Source organism: Mytilus californianus, unplaced genomic scaffold, assembly GCF_021869535.1.
Source record: "Mytilus californianus isolate M0D057914Y unplaced genomic scaffold, xbMytCali1.0.p SCAF_8, whole genome shotgun sequence".
Taxonomy (NCBI): Eukaryota; Metazoa; Mollusca; class Bivalvia; order Mytilida; family Mytilidae; genus Mytilus; species Mytilus californianus.
Window position 1 is genome coordinate 24933820 of NW_026262734.1, and position 19507 is coordinate 24953326.

Sequence of the window (19507 nt, forward strand, 5' to 3'; positions counted from 1 at the left end):
CGTTTCCTCGTTGATTTATGTCATTTGATATCATGATTATCCTTGATATTTTATATTTCAAATCCTTTTTACCTTAAAGCGTACTGTAGAGATGATTATTTCTGTCCATTTTAGTACTACCTTTTTGCAACAATTGTTTTTTAGGGTTGCTTTTGTTTTTTTTCATACTTTATTTGGCCTTTTATTATTACCTTTTTTGATTCGAGCGTCACTGATGAGTCCTTTTGAGACGAAACGCGCGTCTAGCGTACACAATTTAAAGCCTGGTATCTCTGATGAGTTTAATTAAAAATATATTAAAAATATGTTTATTGAGGAATTCTGGAAAGAAAACAATTTTGAATAAAATTGCAATTTATCAAGTTCAAGTTTAATGATATAATGCCTATTTGATCTTCTACTTCAGCAAGAAAAATAACTAAAATGACACATGTTGTTTACATTCTCAAATGGCATGAATGCATAATGCTTAAATACAGTAATTGGACAAAAAACCAAAAATTAAGTATTATAATATGTAATAGAATAAGTTTAAAATGTGTATATTGATTTAAAGTCATAATATAACATTGACTAGAATACAGATAGATTTTCTTATATCATTTCAATCGCAACTTTGTGTTCTATGCCCAGTTCGGCTTCTGAAATTTTGACTTGTATTTCGGTTTCACCTAAAACCACTTGTACTTTTATTTTTTCAGTAATCATCGGATTTGCTCTTTCAACTTTAATAACTACCAACTCGGAACATCCTTCTTCGTCCGTATAGATAGGGTCTTCCTTTTCTGTTTGGAAAATATGCAACTTAAATACTCCATCTTCACTTGGTCGGCTTTTAGCCGTTGTCTTTACAATTTTGCCTGGTTGTATGGTTTCCTTACGTTTAAGAAATGCATCGAATAGATGGGTACATTTTTCTTTTCCATTCACCATTTCCAGGTGATTTTGATCATGAATTTCAGGGTCAAATGTTTTTTTCTTACTAAACCCATATGTATATCTAGATATTCTCTGAGCTATGATATTTGGTTGGTGACCAAATATAACTGCGCCTTTCATAACGGCTAAATCACTGGATTCGGGCACGATAACTTTATGTTTGGGAAAGGTATCCTTCACTGCCTTTTGAACTAGCTTACATTGGGAAAAACCTCCAACTAAAAGAATCTCAGTAACTCCATCGCAACCTTTCTCAGACAGAATGTCTACCATAAGTGTAAGCAAACAATCAATTGTTGACTGAAATAAAGATGTAAATAGACTGAATTCAAATCTTATTTTGTCCATTATTAGTGACACTTTTGATGACAAGTCTGAAGACTCAATTACGGATTCTAACTCTTGGCCTAAATGTTTCTTACAAACAAGATCTAATGTCAAAAATGGAATTTTCATATTTATTGGTCCAGCGTCATTAGGTTGAAATGATCTTTTCTTATTTTCAAACTCTCTTCCTAGATCAAGGTAATTCTCAAGATGTTCTCGTTTAAATGCATTCATTGTTGCTGGATTGATGATTTTCTCCATCAGGGTGAAAAACTCACAGTCTACTGATGTTCCCCCACATTTACCACCGGATGCAAAATATATCTCTCTAAGTCTTCCATCATTGATTTTTTCATGGACTGTTATATCAGCTGTACCGCCTGTAAGGTATGAATATCACATTGAATCTGTGTACACATTTATATTATTTCACAAAAAATAAAATCACAATGTTTAAACATTATGTCAAATCGTTAAGGAGGAAAGGATAATGAGGTGTCGCTACGGCTATGTCTACAGGAACAAATGAGAACTGTGAACCAAACCAAGGGGATATTAAAAACTCATAAGTAGAAAATAAAACAACAACGCTATGGCAAGAAACGACAATAAGACAAACAAGTCCACAACAAATTACATAAAAAAACTAAAAACTAAGACTACCCCAACAAAAAAGGGATAATCTAATGTGTTCCTGAAGGGTAGGCAGATTCGGCATCTGTCATGTTGCTCATAGTCTGTACAAAATGTCCAAATAGTCTTTTTATATTTATGTTTAACAGTATGATCTATTGGTTAACACTTTCATTTTAACAACACTCAATCAGAAATATATATTCGAAAGACATTACATAAAGTACGATTTTTGTTTTCACCTGTCGTGAAATTTGCCTTTAGATTGAACAGTGTCTTTAACAGCTTTTTATTATTGAAAGTTAAACACAGGAAAATGTATTGCTAACATGCGTTAATGTTTGAAGTAATTGCATTCAGTTTTAATTCAGGCTACAAGATTACTAAATATCTTTCATAACATCATTTAACCACATATGCTATAATCATATGAATAGCAAACAAAAGCCATTGCAATATATTGAATCGATTTCCATAAATGACATTAGCTGTCAGTAGCTGTTCATTTCAGCAGGAAAAAAGCACCAACACATCTCCGACAAAGAGCCTCCAACCCAAAATAGCAAAGCCTTAAAAAACACCATTGGACAAAGCCTCCTGTCAAAAGCCACCTTCAAAATATTAAGGATTTTTAAAAATTAAATAGTAAACATTTCTATACTATACCGACAGGATTATTTCTAGATTCTTCAAAAGACCTTGCATAAAGAACACGATTATACGTTATTAAACGTAGGGGTTGTGTCGTAGAGACTTTGATATAAAGAGGCAGTATCCAGGGCTTATTTTCGTTGAATTTTGTCACTTTGTCTTCAAAATATCATGGGACATACTTTAACGTGCCAATTTCAGTGAAACTTGAAGAATTCATCTCCTCTTGTGATGTGTTATCCACACATCTTCTTATTATACTTGAACTTGTGTAAAACATAATATGGTGCAAACTCGTGATTATAATAAACAGTGGTTGCAACATTACATGGGTCTAGCAATGTGTAAACTTGCAACTTAATTTTTGTCTGAAACAGTTATTCTGATCTTAATATGATCTGAATATATAAAATTTAAGTTTTGTTAAGCTAAACAATTTGAAAAAAGACTGAACAGGTCTTAATTGACCGCAAGCGAATTGTCTTAACCGTACCGAATTTACTTCAATGAATAAGACTGAACATAGCTTGATAATTTATTGATCAGTCTTTTAATAACTGTTTAGATCAAAATGACCGTTTCAGTTCAAAACTTGTTTACTAGCGGCAGCTAAGACACTTAAAACCTGTAAAACCCATCGCTTTGCTTTTTTCACAAATATATAAGTCGTCCACATTAAGACTAGTTTATGCTTAACTCAATAACTGAACAATTAAGTAATATTTTAATAGTAGCAGTAGTGCATATGTTATCAAAATACATTTTCAGAAAATAGTTAGTTCGAAATTACTTTCTAATATGAAAATAATAAAGAATTGTGGATTGATTGCCAATGGGATACTTCTCAAACAGAGTGGAATTAATCAACTATAGGTCACCGCACGGCTTCAAAATTTATCAAAACCGAAGCAGTATGGTCAGCTATAAAAGGCCCATGCATGACAAAATGACAAAACAATAAACAAAAAACAACTGTGACAGCCAACCCAAACACACACACACTGAATTACATAATTAAGACTTTGGACAAGCACATACTTCAAAACAAAAAGACACGAAGCATCATGATAAGATTACTCTCAGTTACTGAAAACCAGTTCATGGCAAATAAGAACTTTTAATTTTTATTTTACACAAACTAAAGTATCCATCAGTACACATCCGACACATTAAGTGTAAAGACGTCATTAATAGTCTGTGAAAAGCATGACCTTGTGCAATACCATAAACTATGATTCATAACGATACAGGAACAAGTTTGCTATACAATGGGCAATTGGTACCCATATGAATACATTACTATGCCCGTAAACCATATCGTCGAATCGTTGATATAGAGTTACAAGAAGAAACTGTTTTAGGTGTCGCTTCCGCTTCAACCTTCATTAGCATTATGTCAGGAGCCAGTTTTTTATGATAAATTCATACTGCGTCGCCAAGATAGGTGTCTTCTGCTATGCATGTATTCCCCGCTATGCACATCCACATCCATTCAAAATGACATAATTGGGAATGGGATACAATCGGGTAATTTGCAGATCAGACGACTATTCTGTTGTTTTTTTTTTTAAATCTTAGATCACAATACCATGTCGCTTCTGAATTGATCACAGAAAAATTCGTATCGGTCAAGCAATTTGTTATGACGACCGTTAAGCTTATGTACTATCAATTTCGAGCATACGTCTGCATAAATAAGCTGGAGCCGATTTTGTGCCAGGAGATCACCATAGGAATTAAGTCCGTATAATGTGATCATCCTCCAAAGTAACGTTTAAAATGAGATATGTAAAAGTCATACGATAGACACATGATATGCTTAGAATGGAAAGTTGACAATTGTAAAGCTGCATCATCACGTTTGTCATTGATTTTAGTTTGAAGTCCTCCATCTGTGTCAATACCTAGTTAAAAATCAATCTATGAAGCAGATTGTATTATCCTTTATACCGAGTTTACTATGATATGTGTGATACCCATTCGGTTATTCAGAACATTATCAATACATCTGACTAGAAATTAAAGAACTTGAGGAGATACTTTTTCTTTGTTTTTTCTTTGAGAAGGCTCTGTATGAATTATGCATCAAATGAGTACAAAAACAAGCAAGCCAGTAAGAATGTACAATAAGTACCCATTGAAATACTGTTTAGCTGTTGGTATATCAATCGCCCGAACTAAACAAATATGTTGTCGAGCAAAAGGTCTTGCATGTGCTGATATTATCTCCGGTGTATTTATTGATGGAATCAGTGTATTTTTCACATAAGTAGATTTGTTCTTAAGTTAAAAATTTTAATTGTATCTACACTTCCAATTTTTGCCTAGCTGCAAAATTGATATGATTGTGAATGAAGATTTTTGAGTACACATTTTAAAGTATTTGTCAGAATCCATATTTGATTGACAAATTTGGTTGAATATGCATGATACATACATAGGTAGAGAAAAAAATAGATACTTTTTTTGAATTTGTATTAACTAGTAACTGACACTCACCTCCCAAGTCAACTACTATATATTTGCTGCCTACTGGAGCAACAACAATGTCAGGGTTAGCACCACCAAGTTTTTGAGTAGGAAGATATTGACAGTAAATTGAAGCTGCTTCTGGTTCAAGGGCTAGTAGTAGTTTGTTTGGAGGTATACCAGCCTGTGAAAATAAATATTTTTTAAGACTATTTATAACATACATCAATCTTAGAATAAATTTAATATTTCTCTGTACTAATAAGTACACAAACTAGTGACTTAGTGTAAAGAAGTCATAAAGGTCTAACAAATCACGACCTTGTTTAATGTCAAAATATAAATATCAAAAGAATGTAGGACCATAAGAGTTCATAACTGTATAGCAATACCTATGAAGTTTTGTTTTAACTTATCAAAAACAAAATCAATACTAATATAGATAAAGGCAATATTCAAATACTTTACTACAGTGTTTAATTGATAACATGTAGGAATAAGTTTATTCCAAGGATCGAAAAATGCATAGGGATTGTATATAAAATTTCGGGATCTTTAAACAATATCGCCGTAAAACTAAGTACAGGCAAACTTCCAAACCAAATTTTTATATCTTTGAAATAATGTAGTAATTTGTGTGCACGAAATAACAGAATAAATTGATAACATCCATTATAATCTTAAACAACAATACAAACACAGGTCAGCGAACGAATTTCGAAATCTACACACCGTAAGACAGAGCCAAAGGAACATCCCCGTCACAAAAACTAATATTAACAGAAGTTATTTAAGACGATATTGATTTTCAGATTATATATAAATAACGATTTTTATGATAAAATAGAATATTTGGAAAACAAAACAAAAAATACCTTTTGAAAAGTCGAGGATTCTGAGTGCGATAAAAAAAAATGAATTTGAATTTTGACGCGACCAATCACAACGTCACTAATTAACCCCATGTGCAATAATGTAATATATATATTCTAGGCCAGAGAACAAATTTATTTCGTAATGCATTTCTTTTAGACAATAAACTCAAATTAAAAAAATCGCACCTGCCCTATCTCAAAAAGATTTTTACAGTGTAGTGTACTACTTTTGGGACAAATTATATCAAAATTATAGAAAGTCTAACAGATTTAACTCAAAATATGGACAGTTTTATGTTTAGAGGGTCTATAATTTAGTTTACCAGCTACACCGGTACTAATTTTTTACCTATTTTGACTGGACCCAAATCACTACTTTACCTAACAATCATCACCCAAATTTTTTTAACATGTAATTTCATCCCCCCTGCCTAATATTTCATGCATAAAATATTAGGAAATAAATTTGGAAAGTGTATGAAAAAAATTGGCAAGTTATACACTGTCCACACAATCAAAGGACGATAACTGTGTCCTCGGACATAATACGATCCTTTCGTAAACTATGTATGTTATATGCTTGTAACAAAGATATATTATATCAACAGGTGCATTTTCATAACAATACAAGAAAAAGGCTGTTATTAAAGTGGCGCAATTGGTGCACATATGAGTAAATATAACATGTCACTAAATTTTATTGTCGAACCGTACATAAATGTTGTCGAGTAGACATATATTATTTGTTATTATCACTTGGAAACTTAACATTTACTTCCATGTCAAGAAGGAAATCTTGAGCAATGAAAGATTAGCTTTATTTATCTTTTGAATTACAAAACGAAGAAAAATTACATGTGTTCTTACAAATACACGGTATTATATTGAGCCTGCAAAATTTTTAACAAAACGTTCTTTCCAAAATATCAGTTTATATCTTATCAATTATCAAAAAGAATTTCTTTTAAACTACTCATTCTTTGAAAGGTGTGAATAAGATATGAATACTAAACAAATATTATTCTGACAAAAAAAAAATCCGAACACGAAAGCTGCATTAGTGGATACGAGTAAAAATGTATTTAAAAAATTGTCTACTAGTTTCAGATATTAAAAAAAAAAAGATTCAATCCCACTATAACTAGGTCTTCATCATTGATAGAAGCATCCCGTCTTGATCTTTAAAAAGAAATTTTCAAAAGATGGGATAACTTCAAGAATTTTTTATACGCGGACACACTGACCCTTTTGCAGAAAAATAACATATTTCGTAAAAGTAAATTGCACAATATTAAAAATGCACACTCCAGTAACCCACATGATCTCTATAGATTTTCCTCAACTTAGCAGCAATATAACAACTTTACCCAATATACATTTATCAATTCATACAATATTTTCTTAGATCGACACTACAAATAATGAGTTTTTGCATTTTAACACTATATTGTTTTATGCTTTTTCTGCTGAAACAAAATTTACTTGTTGTGAAGAAGGGAAAAACATCAAAACAAACGTGATTCTTAAATTAGTTAGAACCTCATTAGCTCGTAATACATTGTACGTGTAGTTGTCTAATTGCCTCCGAATACATGACCGAACAGCTTTCATCCATTCAGATAAAGTGTATAGTTCATTTGGCTCGCGCTAACCAGATTTCTTGAATAGTCATCAACTGCATCCATCAGAAGCCTGAAGTTCTTGTTTCAGTTTATTAGCTGGGAAATTCGATATTTTGGGCCTTTGGAGAACAATTTTCAATACAAGTTGTGCATTGTTTAAGATACCAAGGTCCCCGATAAAAACGTGACCAGTGAGATTCAATGTCTATGGGATGATAGACAAGAGAGGTCTGTAGGTTTGGAATGTACATCCGTTAGGGTCAAGGTCTCTGATACCCTCTTATGATTGAATACATTTGATGCAACTGAATTTTTTTGTCGTGGTTATATGAAATGACCGGTGAAGTTTTATTTTTGAAGTTATCAGTCATATTAGAATTTTTGTAGATATTGTATTCCTGATATTTTTTTTATGTTAACAGGTATTGTTTCCTGTATAGAAATTTGATGAAAATGTTACTAATACTGATAAAACTCAAATCCCTTCTCATCTTTTTTGGAAGTACAATGTAGTTGTCATGGGTTTGACTTGCAGTTGTTATTGCAACCAGTATGTACTTATTCATGTACAGAATTTATATCAATAACGTAAGTATTTTTGAACCTCTTGAAAAAGTTAAATGAGCTTTGAAACCATGAAAATTAATTTTGACTAATGAACCATTAAAAAACGGATCAAAGTCTCAATTGACCGGGTTGCACTATAAGTGAATTTTGTTGGAAATGAATAATTTCCCAAGTCCGGCAAAGGTGAAAAAATTCTTCAAAGAATTTCATAATAGCAGGTGCACAACTCCAAAATGTGTACAATCTTTGTGTGAAGTCTTATTGATCTGGTTTGAAAACTGTAGGAAGAACACTTTATCTCCCCCTCCCGCCCAACTGTTAGACATCAGCAATCTATCAGTCGGATTTTGACTTCGTCCAGCCTTTCCAAAAAATGAGGTCAAGATCAATGTAACTCTACCTGATAAGCGTGTACGCCACACAATCACCACTAACACCAAATATACTAGATGTTCTGTTTATAATGTCTCATTAACAGGCATATCTATGGACACTTAACATTGACCAATGAACCATGAAAATGATGTCAGGGTCAGATGAACCCTGCCAGACATATGTATACATTGCAATCATTATACATACTAAAGACAGTTGACTCATGGCATAAATATCGGATGAACGCACCCGAAACCAGGTGAGGTGGACACTGTATGATGGACAGGAATATCTTGCAAGGTTCCCATAATATACCAAATATTATTATCCTATTACTCATAATAAGTGAGAAATTCACATAGCAAAGAACAATGAGGTTATCGGTCCTAGCCAAACCTTCCCTTCGCCACAGTGAGCAGTGAGCCAGGGTCCAAGGCTATATCTGGGATAGCTTAATGATATTTCTAAACAGTTCAATCAATAGCAAACACTTTCAAGAATCAAAAAAAAAAGAAAAAATATTCCATGTGCACGTGCACAATGAAAGACCAAAAATTGTCGGCAATGTGATATTTAATACGATTGAAATATCCTCTTCAAAAGACACGGATGATATCAGTCAATTTAAGACCTACTCAATAATTACTATATTTTCACGTTTTTTCATTGTTCATCCGTCATTTTAGCCTTTTTAAAATATATAATAAATGTTTCAGAAGAAAAAAATAACATTTGAAAAATGTACTACCAGTAAATAATTCATCAGCTTGCTTGATAACAACAAGTATACCTATTTCAGTATTCCTGAATCAGTTGGATAATATGTTGTGATAGGGGCAGAAAACCTGTCTTAAAAATCCATTACTAAAGGTTGTGAACTACAGGCGGTGTTAATTATCCTATTATGAAGTCGTGTTTAAATGATACTTTGTAATAACAAAACAAACACTCTGATTAAAAAAACAACTGTCGAAAACAGACAGCACGACAAATGGACAAACCGCCTTATGGATAAATCACAAATGTTGGCTTTTCATGCCTTATTCATCCGACTCACACATAAAACTGACTTGACTAGTAATTTTTGTCTTGTTTGTCCGCGGGCAAGTATATTCAAGTCAAGAATGTATTTTTTGAGAAAAAAACCCAGAAAAGTTCTCAAAAGGAATTGAGAATTATTATGTTAGGTGTATACCATCAATGATCGACAAGAAATCAATATATTTAAACAAACAAAAATCAATGATCAAGACGATAACAGCATATAGATAGAGAACCTAAAGAAAAATTAGGTCAATTGATTCTTATCAAAGGTGACAAGAAAATGTAATTTTTGATATACATATAGGAAAACAAAACGGGTCAAAGTTGTTAAATTTTGTAACAAAATCCCCTCTACAGGACGATTCTTAATAAATGAAAATGTCAAAATGTCTAAAAAACGGACAACGCAGTCTTAGGGACTTGTTTTCAGGTCGGATATATAGCACATTATTGGCGTCTTGCATTTCTAAAAAAGTGCACCCCTAATGATAATATAGCTATATTTCTATGCGATACTCCCTATGGACCTAAAAGGACAAAACGAAGAAATACAAAATGCTGAGGGAATTTCAGAGTGTTTTGTTTTCGCATTGGCCATGTCTCTCTTTTGAATACTTGGAAAATGAACAATCTGGATTAGATCAGTGTAGATTGGGCTTTGCACTTTCACAATTACTACTATTTCTAGTGTTACTTCCACTTCTTTGTCCACTTCAATGACTAGCGCTAGTGCTGCAACATTTGTACGTTTACTCCATTTTATTATTAGAACGACATTACATTCTTAAATACAAATATATCCCAAAAAAATACCTGCTCAGCACTTTTCCTCATAAAAAGTTTTGCATTATCATTCCATATGGCTGGCACTGTTAGCACCCACAAGACATCGTCTATTTGAATACCAGGCACCTCGTCATTAATTGTGTCAATGAAATGATCCTTAAGTGCTTTGATTGATAACGAAAAGACATCTAAAGCTAATAATGATTTGCCACCAATGTCTTCAATCATCAAATCTTTCGATAAATTCTAGAAAACATGTACAACATTAAATAACAACAAAACCATTTTAATTTACCTTCAAAATTCTTCATCGGTGTTTCAAGTATATATAAGACATAGATTTTGACATTTCGAATAGAGAATATATAATGAACACAAAACTCGTTTTTTTCTCATATATATAGAGTGAAATGTTCTTATTATGTTCTAGTCATTGTGCTTACTCGTGGAAAAATTTTGCTTCATTTTGTTTGAGGCACAGCTACATTTTTTCTATTAAGCCCAATCCTTTTTATTTTATAATTTTATCTTACGCATCTACGACGGACGTATCAAACCGGTATATCTAGATTATTTTTATATTACTCATTATTCCATCAGATTGTTCGTCACCTTTACAACGTTAACAGCAAATTTAAAACACATTTTTTTTCAAATACAAATAGAACTGTTTAGTGCACGTTGGTGTATACTTTCATCTGGTTTGTACAGCTCGTTTTTTTTGTTCGGCTGATGCGATTTAACATTCTTGTTTAGAAAAATCTACATATCGGTCACGAAAAAAATAATGTTCCACATAATATGTTAATAAAAAATCCTACTCGATGCCATGCTACCTTTAAGGATTTACAAATTATAAATTTATTGTCGCCTAGGTAGAACAGGGGAACATTGACGGAAACAAATTACAAGAATCTTAAATAGAATTGATTTCATATCAAGTACCAGTTAAGGCAAGTGATATTTTAAACACGCAATGAACCAATAAATGAGCATCAAAAGTGTGTCATGTTTAATAAACAGCTGCGCCATGAGCGCATGATACGCCCGTCGTCTTGTGTGTGTATTTTTATTCAATAATCATAAATAGTTTCTGACATACGGCGCAACATGCGAAACCCCCTATTTGTTTTAAAAAATACTCAATAACTCAAAAATAAAATTTTGAATCATCACCAAAAAGTATACAGATCTTAAGATTAATATAACTTAGAAGTGTGTAAAATTTTAATCAATAATCATAAATTATTTTTGAGTTACGGCGCGACATGTGAAAAAAAACACACCTGTTTTAGTAACTAAGTCAGTAACTCAAAAAGTTTTAATCTTATTTTCACCAAAAAGTATACAGATCGTTTGACCATCATAAGAAACAACTATGTTAAGTTTCATAAAATTTGGATAAGTCGTTCTCAAGTTCCGGTACGACATGTTTACGCCGGACAGACAGACGGACAGACGGATAGACGACATTTGTATACCATAATACGTCACGTCAAAATTTTGACGGGCGTATAAATCGTTTTTGAGATACGGCGCGACATGTGAAAAACCCCTCCCCTTTTGTTTTAAAAAACACTCAATATCTCTAAAATAAAATTTTGAATCAAAACCAAAAAGTATACAGATCTTTAGATCAATATAACTAAGAAGTGTGTAAAATTTTAAGCAATAATCATAAATCGTTTTTGAGAAATGGCGCGACATGTGAAAAACCCTCCCTCTTTTGTTTTTACAAAATACTCAATAACTCAAAAATAAAATTTTGAATCATCACCAAAAGTATACAGATCTTAAGATTAATATAACTAAGAAGTGTGTAAAGTTTTAAGCAATAATCATTAATTGTTTTTGAGATACGGCGCGACATTTGAAAAAAAAAAACACAGACCTGTTTTAGTAATTAAGTCCCGTAACTCAAAAAGTTTTAATCTTATTCTCACCAAAAAGTACGGACAGACAACATTTGTATATCATAATACGTCCCGTCAAAATTTTGACGGGCGTATAAAAACAGGAACGGTTTAGCATTGTAAAGTATACATTATATTTTTATGGTGTTTAAAACGTTTGATGCATGAATTCTACTTGGAAGTACTGCAGTCAAAATATTTGAAAATCCAAAACCAACTACAAACTTTGAACAGCAATGTTGACCAAAAAGAATAGCCAACCACGGGGAAGGTATCAGAGATATGCACGATTAACTTCGTTAATTAGTCTTAGTGCGTTAACAATGAACGTTGTCCTTATCAACAAATCCATGATATAAAAAAAAGAGTTTGAGATCTGTTCCACTGACATTTGGCATTGTTGTCTTTTACGGTCAGTGTATGCATCTATAGTCTATTAATATCAGACAACTAGCAAATTTATGGAAATCATCAGAATATGATTGTCCTGTTTGTTGTTGATTAAATAATTTTGAGATTCATGACATTTCATTAAATCAATTGGTGCTAATGTTAAAAAGTAAAATCACAAAAATACTGAACTCCGAGGAAAATTCTTCTCTTAAACAGTCTGAGCTTTAATTGATTTGTTTAATCATCTATATAGGAAAATTTATAAGATTAATTACTCAACATTTACCGAGTGATTTAAACATTCAATAGAAGCATGAACAACATGATTTCTTTTTAAATTCTTACATTTGACTAATACTGTGCGTCTCTGGAATAGTCTTGTTCAATTTGACGACAATCGCATTACCAAACAAACTTTCAATCATGGCTATGAGAGATATAGACATAATTGATTTTCTGATTTCAAAGACATATTCACGAAACTTGATATAGTGGAATATTTTGAGCGCAAGGACGTTATTAGTATGCATTGTTTCGAATTTAGTTTGAAAAAAATAATATAACCGTTTTAACATTTTGAAACTCCAAAATTGAGAACTTATGTGGAACTGAAGGCTAATTTTGGAATAGAATCTTAATATTAGATTAAATTTGAACAAAACTGAACGGTCTTTCCTAACACTATTGAGATGTGGAATTTTTCCTTTGGGGCTAGAGACGGGAAGACGTAACGTTAAGCAACCAAATGAACGCTTAAGTAAGTTTTGAAGCATGAACTCCAGGAGTGTCATTTTATACTTCACTGCTCCTTATACAATGACTTGAGAGAAAGTGCTTTTAGTAATATTTTTTCTAGCAATGAACTACGAAACATGACTTACGATGAAAAGGTGTTCCTTCTGATAGCAAACTATCCTTGAAAGCTGACTAAGTATACAGTGAAAGCGTTCCGACATCGGCGTTCGTGTTATACACGTGCAAAGTTTGATAAACAGTATATTGCTATTTCAATTTTAATAATTAAGTTGGCAGAAAAGAGAGTCTTTACCTGTAATATTACATTATAAAAATGTAACTGCATAATTAATCTGAATATTTTTCGATTCTTTATTATAGTTATTAATCATAATTCATTTTAGAGGACATTGATTTAATCCTTATTTCATTTTTATTCATTTTTCTATTTTTCATTATGAATTACTTATTTTTGAATTTAGCTAAAACTTTTCCATTATATTGTATGAAAAACCGTGATTAAAGAAATATGTTTGATGATTTCGAAAGTGACTTAGAGACCCAATGGATTGGGTGTATTTTATAGTTTAATATATTTGTATTTTGTTAAACTTTTATTACACATGTCACTATAATGAAATATATACCTTCCTATTTTAATACATAAAATTAAGAAATTATTTAAAAAAATGACTAACATAAGACATCGTTTAGTTAATTCCAGCGCCTTTGAAATAATTATTAATTACAATTGCATAAAGGATATATGTAACTGTTTTGTGTTACAAATTAGAAATAAATTCAAATCTCAATTAAGTCACATGTTTCAATCTTTTTATATCAGACTACCTTCAACATTTATAAGGAAGATGATAATTTAATAGTTTCAAAAGACCTATAGGTGACCAAGAAGCATCAATATCAAATGTATATAAAGGCAACAATAGTTTACCGCTGTTCAACAGTCATAATTCGATTAAGCAAAAACAAATCTGGGTAACAATCTAAAACCGAAGGAAACACATCAACAAAAGCAAACGCCAACATACAAAGAAACGGACTGTCTGATAACGACTTCTTTTTTTGAAAAAAATAATTTTTCCGGGAAAGCAATTACTGTTTCATGTGGATTAGTTTTTTTATACTTCATAAGAATAATAACCAGATGTCTGAATAAATTCGTTTATGTTAGTAAAATCTGTGTGGATGGACACTTCTGTGAATCATATTTACAAACGTTACTTATATAAGTAATATTTAAGAGAACCTTATTTTCATCATAACTCGTAAAGATACTTGTTTTAGTAATGCCTCTGACTGTTATAGCTTGTAACTTGATATTAGCTTAGTGAAATGCCTCAAATGCAATGTTATGCAACATGTTCAAGATATAAAGATAATCTCTACATCGCATTAATGGAATGTCTATTTTTGATTTGATATCTCATATGTACCTTGTTTTGGTATAAGATCATTTTAATTCTGGAAAAGTAGAAGTAGCCTTCGTGAAGTTCCCTACTAACTAAGTCGGCATATCTGTTTTCTGCGTCGTATCCAAATGCAACAAAGTTTTTGTCAGAATCAAGTAGCAGACATGTAGGGGTTTTTAATGACAAGAGTTGTGCACTCCCAGCATGCCAAGCCTGAGGTGCATGGATGTCCAGTGGATTTCGTGTAAAGTCGGCACGGGACGAAAACGCATACCCAGAATATGTTGTTCCAAAATCTATTGCAGCAACAAATAGGTAATCAGACTGAGCCATTATATCTGTTCAATTGCACTTTTCACAAAGAGATCAGTTTGCAGCAAGGCGTCGTCAATTGAAGTTCCTAATTACCTTATTTCAGCAAATTGTTAAGATGCCTGACTAAATTAAATAGACAGATATAGATTACGTATGGCAATACAGGAAAAAGGGTAGCTGAAAGAAGAATAATGATACGATATCGATACGAGACGTTATGACTCATCAGCAACGCTTAAGCACAAAATAATTTTGAAATACAATGAATAAGTATATTAATGAGTGAGGGGATATTTCGACTAAAAGCGATCATAAAGACATAGCCAAATCCATCAAAGATCAGGTTTGCCATAGAGATTTTGGAACCTTAGTTTCTTAATAATGTCGTTGTTTATCAAAAGAAAGGTAATAAACAGAAATAGCTTTCGAGATGTAATTGTAAAAAATGCATATCAAAATAATCTCAGAATATCAAATGGCACATATATTTCTAGAACAGTTAAATTGGTTCCATACAGTAAAAGGTGACCAAAGAGGAACATAAAATGCCGTTTTGTTTGCAAACAAAGGCGGAATAGAACGAACTCGGAATACCTGATTTAAAATTCGTTTTTAATTGCATTTTAATGAATTTATTTTTATATGAATCACTAAGGACTTGCAAATGTATTTCGGCTGATGACATTTCGTTTAATCAGTGGCCAATAGACTAGTTTCGATTAGTACCAAAGAACGTCGTTATATAGTGTAAAAAAAATACCATGAATTCTAAATATCAAAATCATATGTCCCGTTACAATAACAGAATTGTGCTTGATAAAAATAATAATCAGCGAATTTTAACTTGCCATGATTAGTTCGACAAGAACTACTAGCGGTTCAAATACAACTTACCTCTCCGAAGCACCTTCGTTAATCCCTGGTTTTTAATGGAGTTCGTGTTGCTTAATATTACTTCTCATTATAATTTTGAAAATAATATTTATTAACTTCTGTTTCTATGCAAGCAATTTTTTGGCCATGGTGATTTCTAAATTTCGACGAATTATGGTAATTTATTGCTCCTTTGATTATTTTATTTTTTTCATTTTAAGGCTTGAAATCACAAATGTATGAAGCCTTCATTTTTTGTATTTACGTATTAATTTGTTATTCGACGAAAGCAATGACATCATAGGAAAGAAGGAATCAGAGGTTAAACTCAAATAGCTGGATGGAGGTTTGATACTGCTGCCAATGTATCTTCTCATGAGACAATCAAAAGAATTGTCCCAAGGTAAGCTGACGAAAGAATGACGTAGATCACTTCCACATTGCAGTTAATATATTATGCTATGCGAACAAACAGAAAATAAAGATAACCCTTTATGAATTTCGTGAAATATGGTTCCAGGCTCCAGATATTTTTTTCATGGAAGATAATAGGCTACTGGTTATTTCTGGAATTGAATTGTTTTGGATATAGTGTATATCATAATTGACGTTTGTGTATTTGTAGTATAAAATGATGTTTTAGTTATTGCAACCAGGTTGAAATACAATAGGAAAACTAATAAAACATAATTTTCGATGATGTTGAATATTTGATGTCCATCCTCGAGATATAGTTTAAATTCTGAAGGATTCTGGAAAAAGAAATTCAAACTTCTAGGGCCTACCTGTTACCGTTGCACTGAACGCTGCAAGGCAAATTGACGTATGGTAATCAGTTGCCAAATCAGTTGCCAAATACAATTGAACGTGGTTGATTTTCAATTCGGCGAGCAGATCTTCAGGAACTGTTAGAAATCAAATCAGCATAATGTTATGAATGTAATGTAAAAAATCGATGAATTTGTATAAATAAATCAGTTGTTGTAAATGCTATACTAATTGTTATGGTTACAACTGGCAAGTTCACATACTTATTATCTACTCAAACAATAAAGCATAATATAATTTATTTGTGTTTATTTACTTTCACTTAAAGATAGAAAAGAAGATATGAATACTGAAAAAAAATATTGGAAAGAATATGAGAATCAATTTCCTGACAATGCAAAAAACAGAAAGACATCTAAAGGAAACATACGTTCGTCAGCATTATACAGGATTCAATACCTACTATAAATTGGCCCTTGTCTTCAAATTGATTTTAAAATGTACAATTTTGTAGTCATTGTGTTCCAATATTGCTGTCATTTGAATTATACATTCTATCATGACATAAAAATATTGCTCATTTACTATGCGGCTATATAGATTTACATATTAATAAAGTGCAAATATGGTTAGTTTAGGTTGATGCGGTCAAATAATTTTGTTATAGGAGTCAGCCTGAGGTATCAAAACTACTGAAATTTTGTTGCAAGACAATAATTTGAATTAAAAGAGGACATGCTGGCACTCTAAATTTGTGCAGACAAAATTTTGTAGTCATTGTGTTCCAATATTGCTGTCATTTGTATTATACATTCAATTCTGACATAAAAATATTGCTGATTTACTATGTTGCTATATAGATTTACATAATAAAGTGCAAATATGGTCAGTTTAAGTTTATGTGGTCAAATAATTTTGTTGTACAAGTCAGCATGAGGTATCAAAACCACTGAAATTTGGTTACGTATCAATATATTCAACAAAAGGAGGACATGCTGGCAATCTAAATTGATGCGGACAAAATTTTGTAGTCATTGTGTTCCAATATTGCTGTCATTTGTTTTATACAATACATCCTGACATAAAATATTACTGAATTATTATGCAGATATATAGATTTACATGATAAAGTGCAAATATGGTCAGTTTAGGTTGATGCGGTCAAATAATTTTGCTATACAAGTCAGTCTGATGTATCAAAACAACTGAAATTTTGTTGCGAGACAATATTTTGAATAAAAAGAGGACATGCTGGCACTATAAATGTATGCAGACAAAATTTTGTAGTCATTGTGTTCCATTATTGCTGTCATTTGTATTATACATTCTATCCTGACATAAAAATATTGCTGATTTACTATATAGATATAAGAAGATGAGGTATGAGTGCCAATGAGACAACTCTCCATCCAAGTCAAAATTTATAAAAGTAAACCATTATAGGTCAAAGTACGGTCTTCAACACGGAGCCTCGGCTCACACAGAACAGCAAGATATAAAAGCCCCCAAAAATTACTAGTGTAAAACCATTCAAACGGGAAAACCAACGGTCTAATCTATATAAAAAAACGAGAAACGAGAAACACTTATGAACCACATCTAGATTTACATATTAGAGTGCAAACATGGTCAGTTTAGGTTGATGCGGTCAAATAATTTTTTTGTACAAGTCAGCATGAGGTATCAAAACTACTGAAATTTGGTTACGTATCAATATATTGAACAAAAGGAGGACATGCTGGCACTTTAAATTAATGCGGACAAAATTTTGTAGTAATTGTGTTCCAATTTTGCTGTCATTTGAATTATACATTCTATCCTGACATAAAAATATTGCTCATTTACTATGCGTCTATATAGATTTACATAATAAAGTGCAAATATGGTTAGTTTAGGTTGATGCGGTCAATTAATTTTGTTATAGGAGTCAGCCTGAGGTATCAAAACTACTGAAATTTTGTTGAGAGACAATATTTTGAATAAAAAGAGGATATGCTGGCAATCTTAATTGATGCGGACAAAGTTTTGTAGTCATTGTGTTCCAATATTGCTGTCAGTTGTTTTATACAATACATCCTGACTTTAAATATCACTGAATTATTATGCAGCTATATAGATTAACATGATAAAGTGCAAATATGGTAAGTTTTGGTTGATGCGGTCAAATAATTTTGTTGTACGAGTCAGCCTGAGGTATCAAAACTACTGATTTTTTTTACGTATCAATATATTGAACAAAAGGAGGACATGCTGGCACTCTAAATTTTTGCGGACGAAATTTTGTAGTCATTGTGTTCCAATATTGCTGTCATTTTGTATTATATATTCTTTCCTGACTTAAAAATATTGCTGATATACTATACAGCTATATAGATTTACATATTAAAGTGCAATTATGGTTTATACGATTTAAAGAATTTGATATGTATTGGAATATATATTCAATGCCCGTTAGCATTGTAACCAATATCGTTTTTTTAATTTATAGAAAGGCTGATCACGGATAAATTTGTATAACAAAGCAAAGTTTTATGCAAACTTTATTGACAAATATATGTATTTAATCATGTTTATATCACGGAAGTATTAATTTTACTTTATTTTTCTATGTTGATACCAAGAAACAAAGACATTAAAAATATTTTTAAAAAATCGATGTAGAGCGGTCCTGGTTTCAAGTTAACTTAGTGTTGAGCAGACCAGCCAAAAGTTAACTTGAGAACAGGTCTGGTTCGATTGGAGTTGTCAAAATTAAAGTTAACTTATGGCAGGACTGGTTTCGAAGTTAACGT

General features: G+C 31.7%; 1 protein-coding gene across 1 annotated transcript; it reads right to left on the bottom strand.

Annotated features, from left to right (window-relative positions):
* Positions 1-308: 308 nt before the first annotated feature.
* LOC127711956 (heat shock 70 kDa protein 12A-like) lies at positions 309-15092 on the bottom strand. The gene is made up of 5 exons (XM_052218110.1): positions 14784-15092; positions 10316-10534; positions 5050-5203; positions 806-1646; positions 309-321 (listed from the first exon to the last, which is right to left on the bottom strand). Exons 1-5 carry the CDS (start codon positions 15090-15092, stop codon positions 309-311), a joined length of 1536 nt encoding a protein of 511 aa, XP_052074070.1.
* Between the last annotated feature and the right edge of the window lie 4415 nt (positions 15093-19507).

Coding starts and splice junctions, on each gene's coding strand:
- LOC127711956 (XM_052218110.1), bottom strand. CDS start 15,092: ATGGCTCAGTCTGATTACCTATTTGTTGCTGCAATAGATTTTGGAACA. Junction 10,535..14,783: donor TGATCTTATACCAAAACAAG/GTACATATGAGA, acceptor CATGTTTTCTAG/AATTTATCGAAAGATTTGAT. Junction 5,204..10,315: donor TGAGGAAAAGTGCTGAGCAG/GTATTTTTTTGG, acceptor TTATTTTCACAG/GCTGGTATACCTCCAAACAA.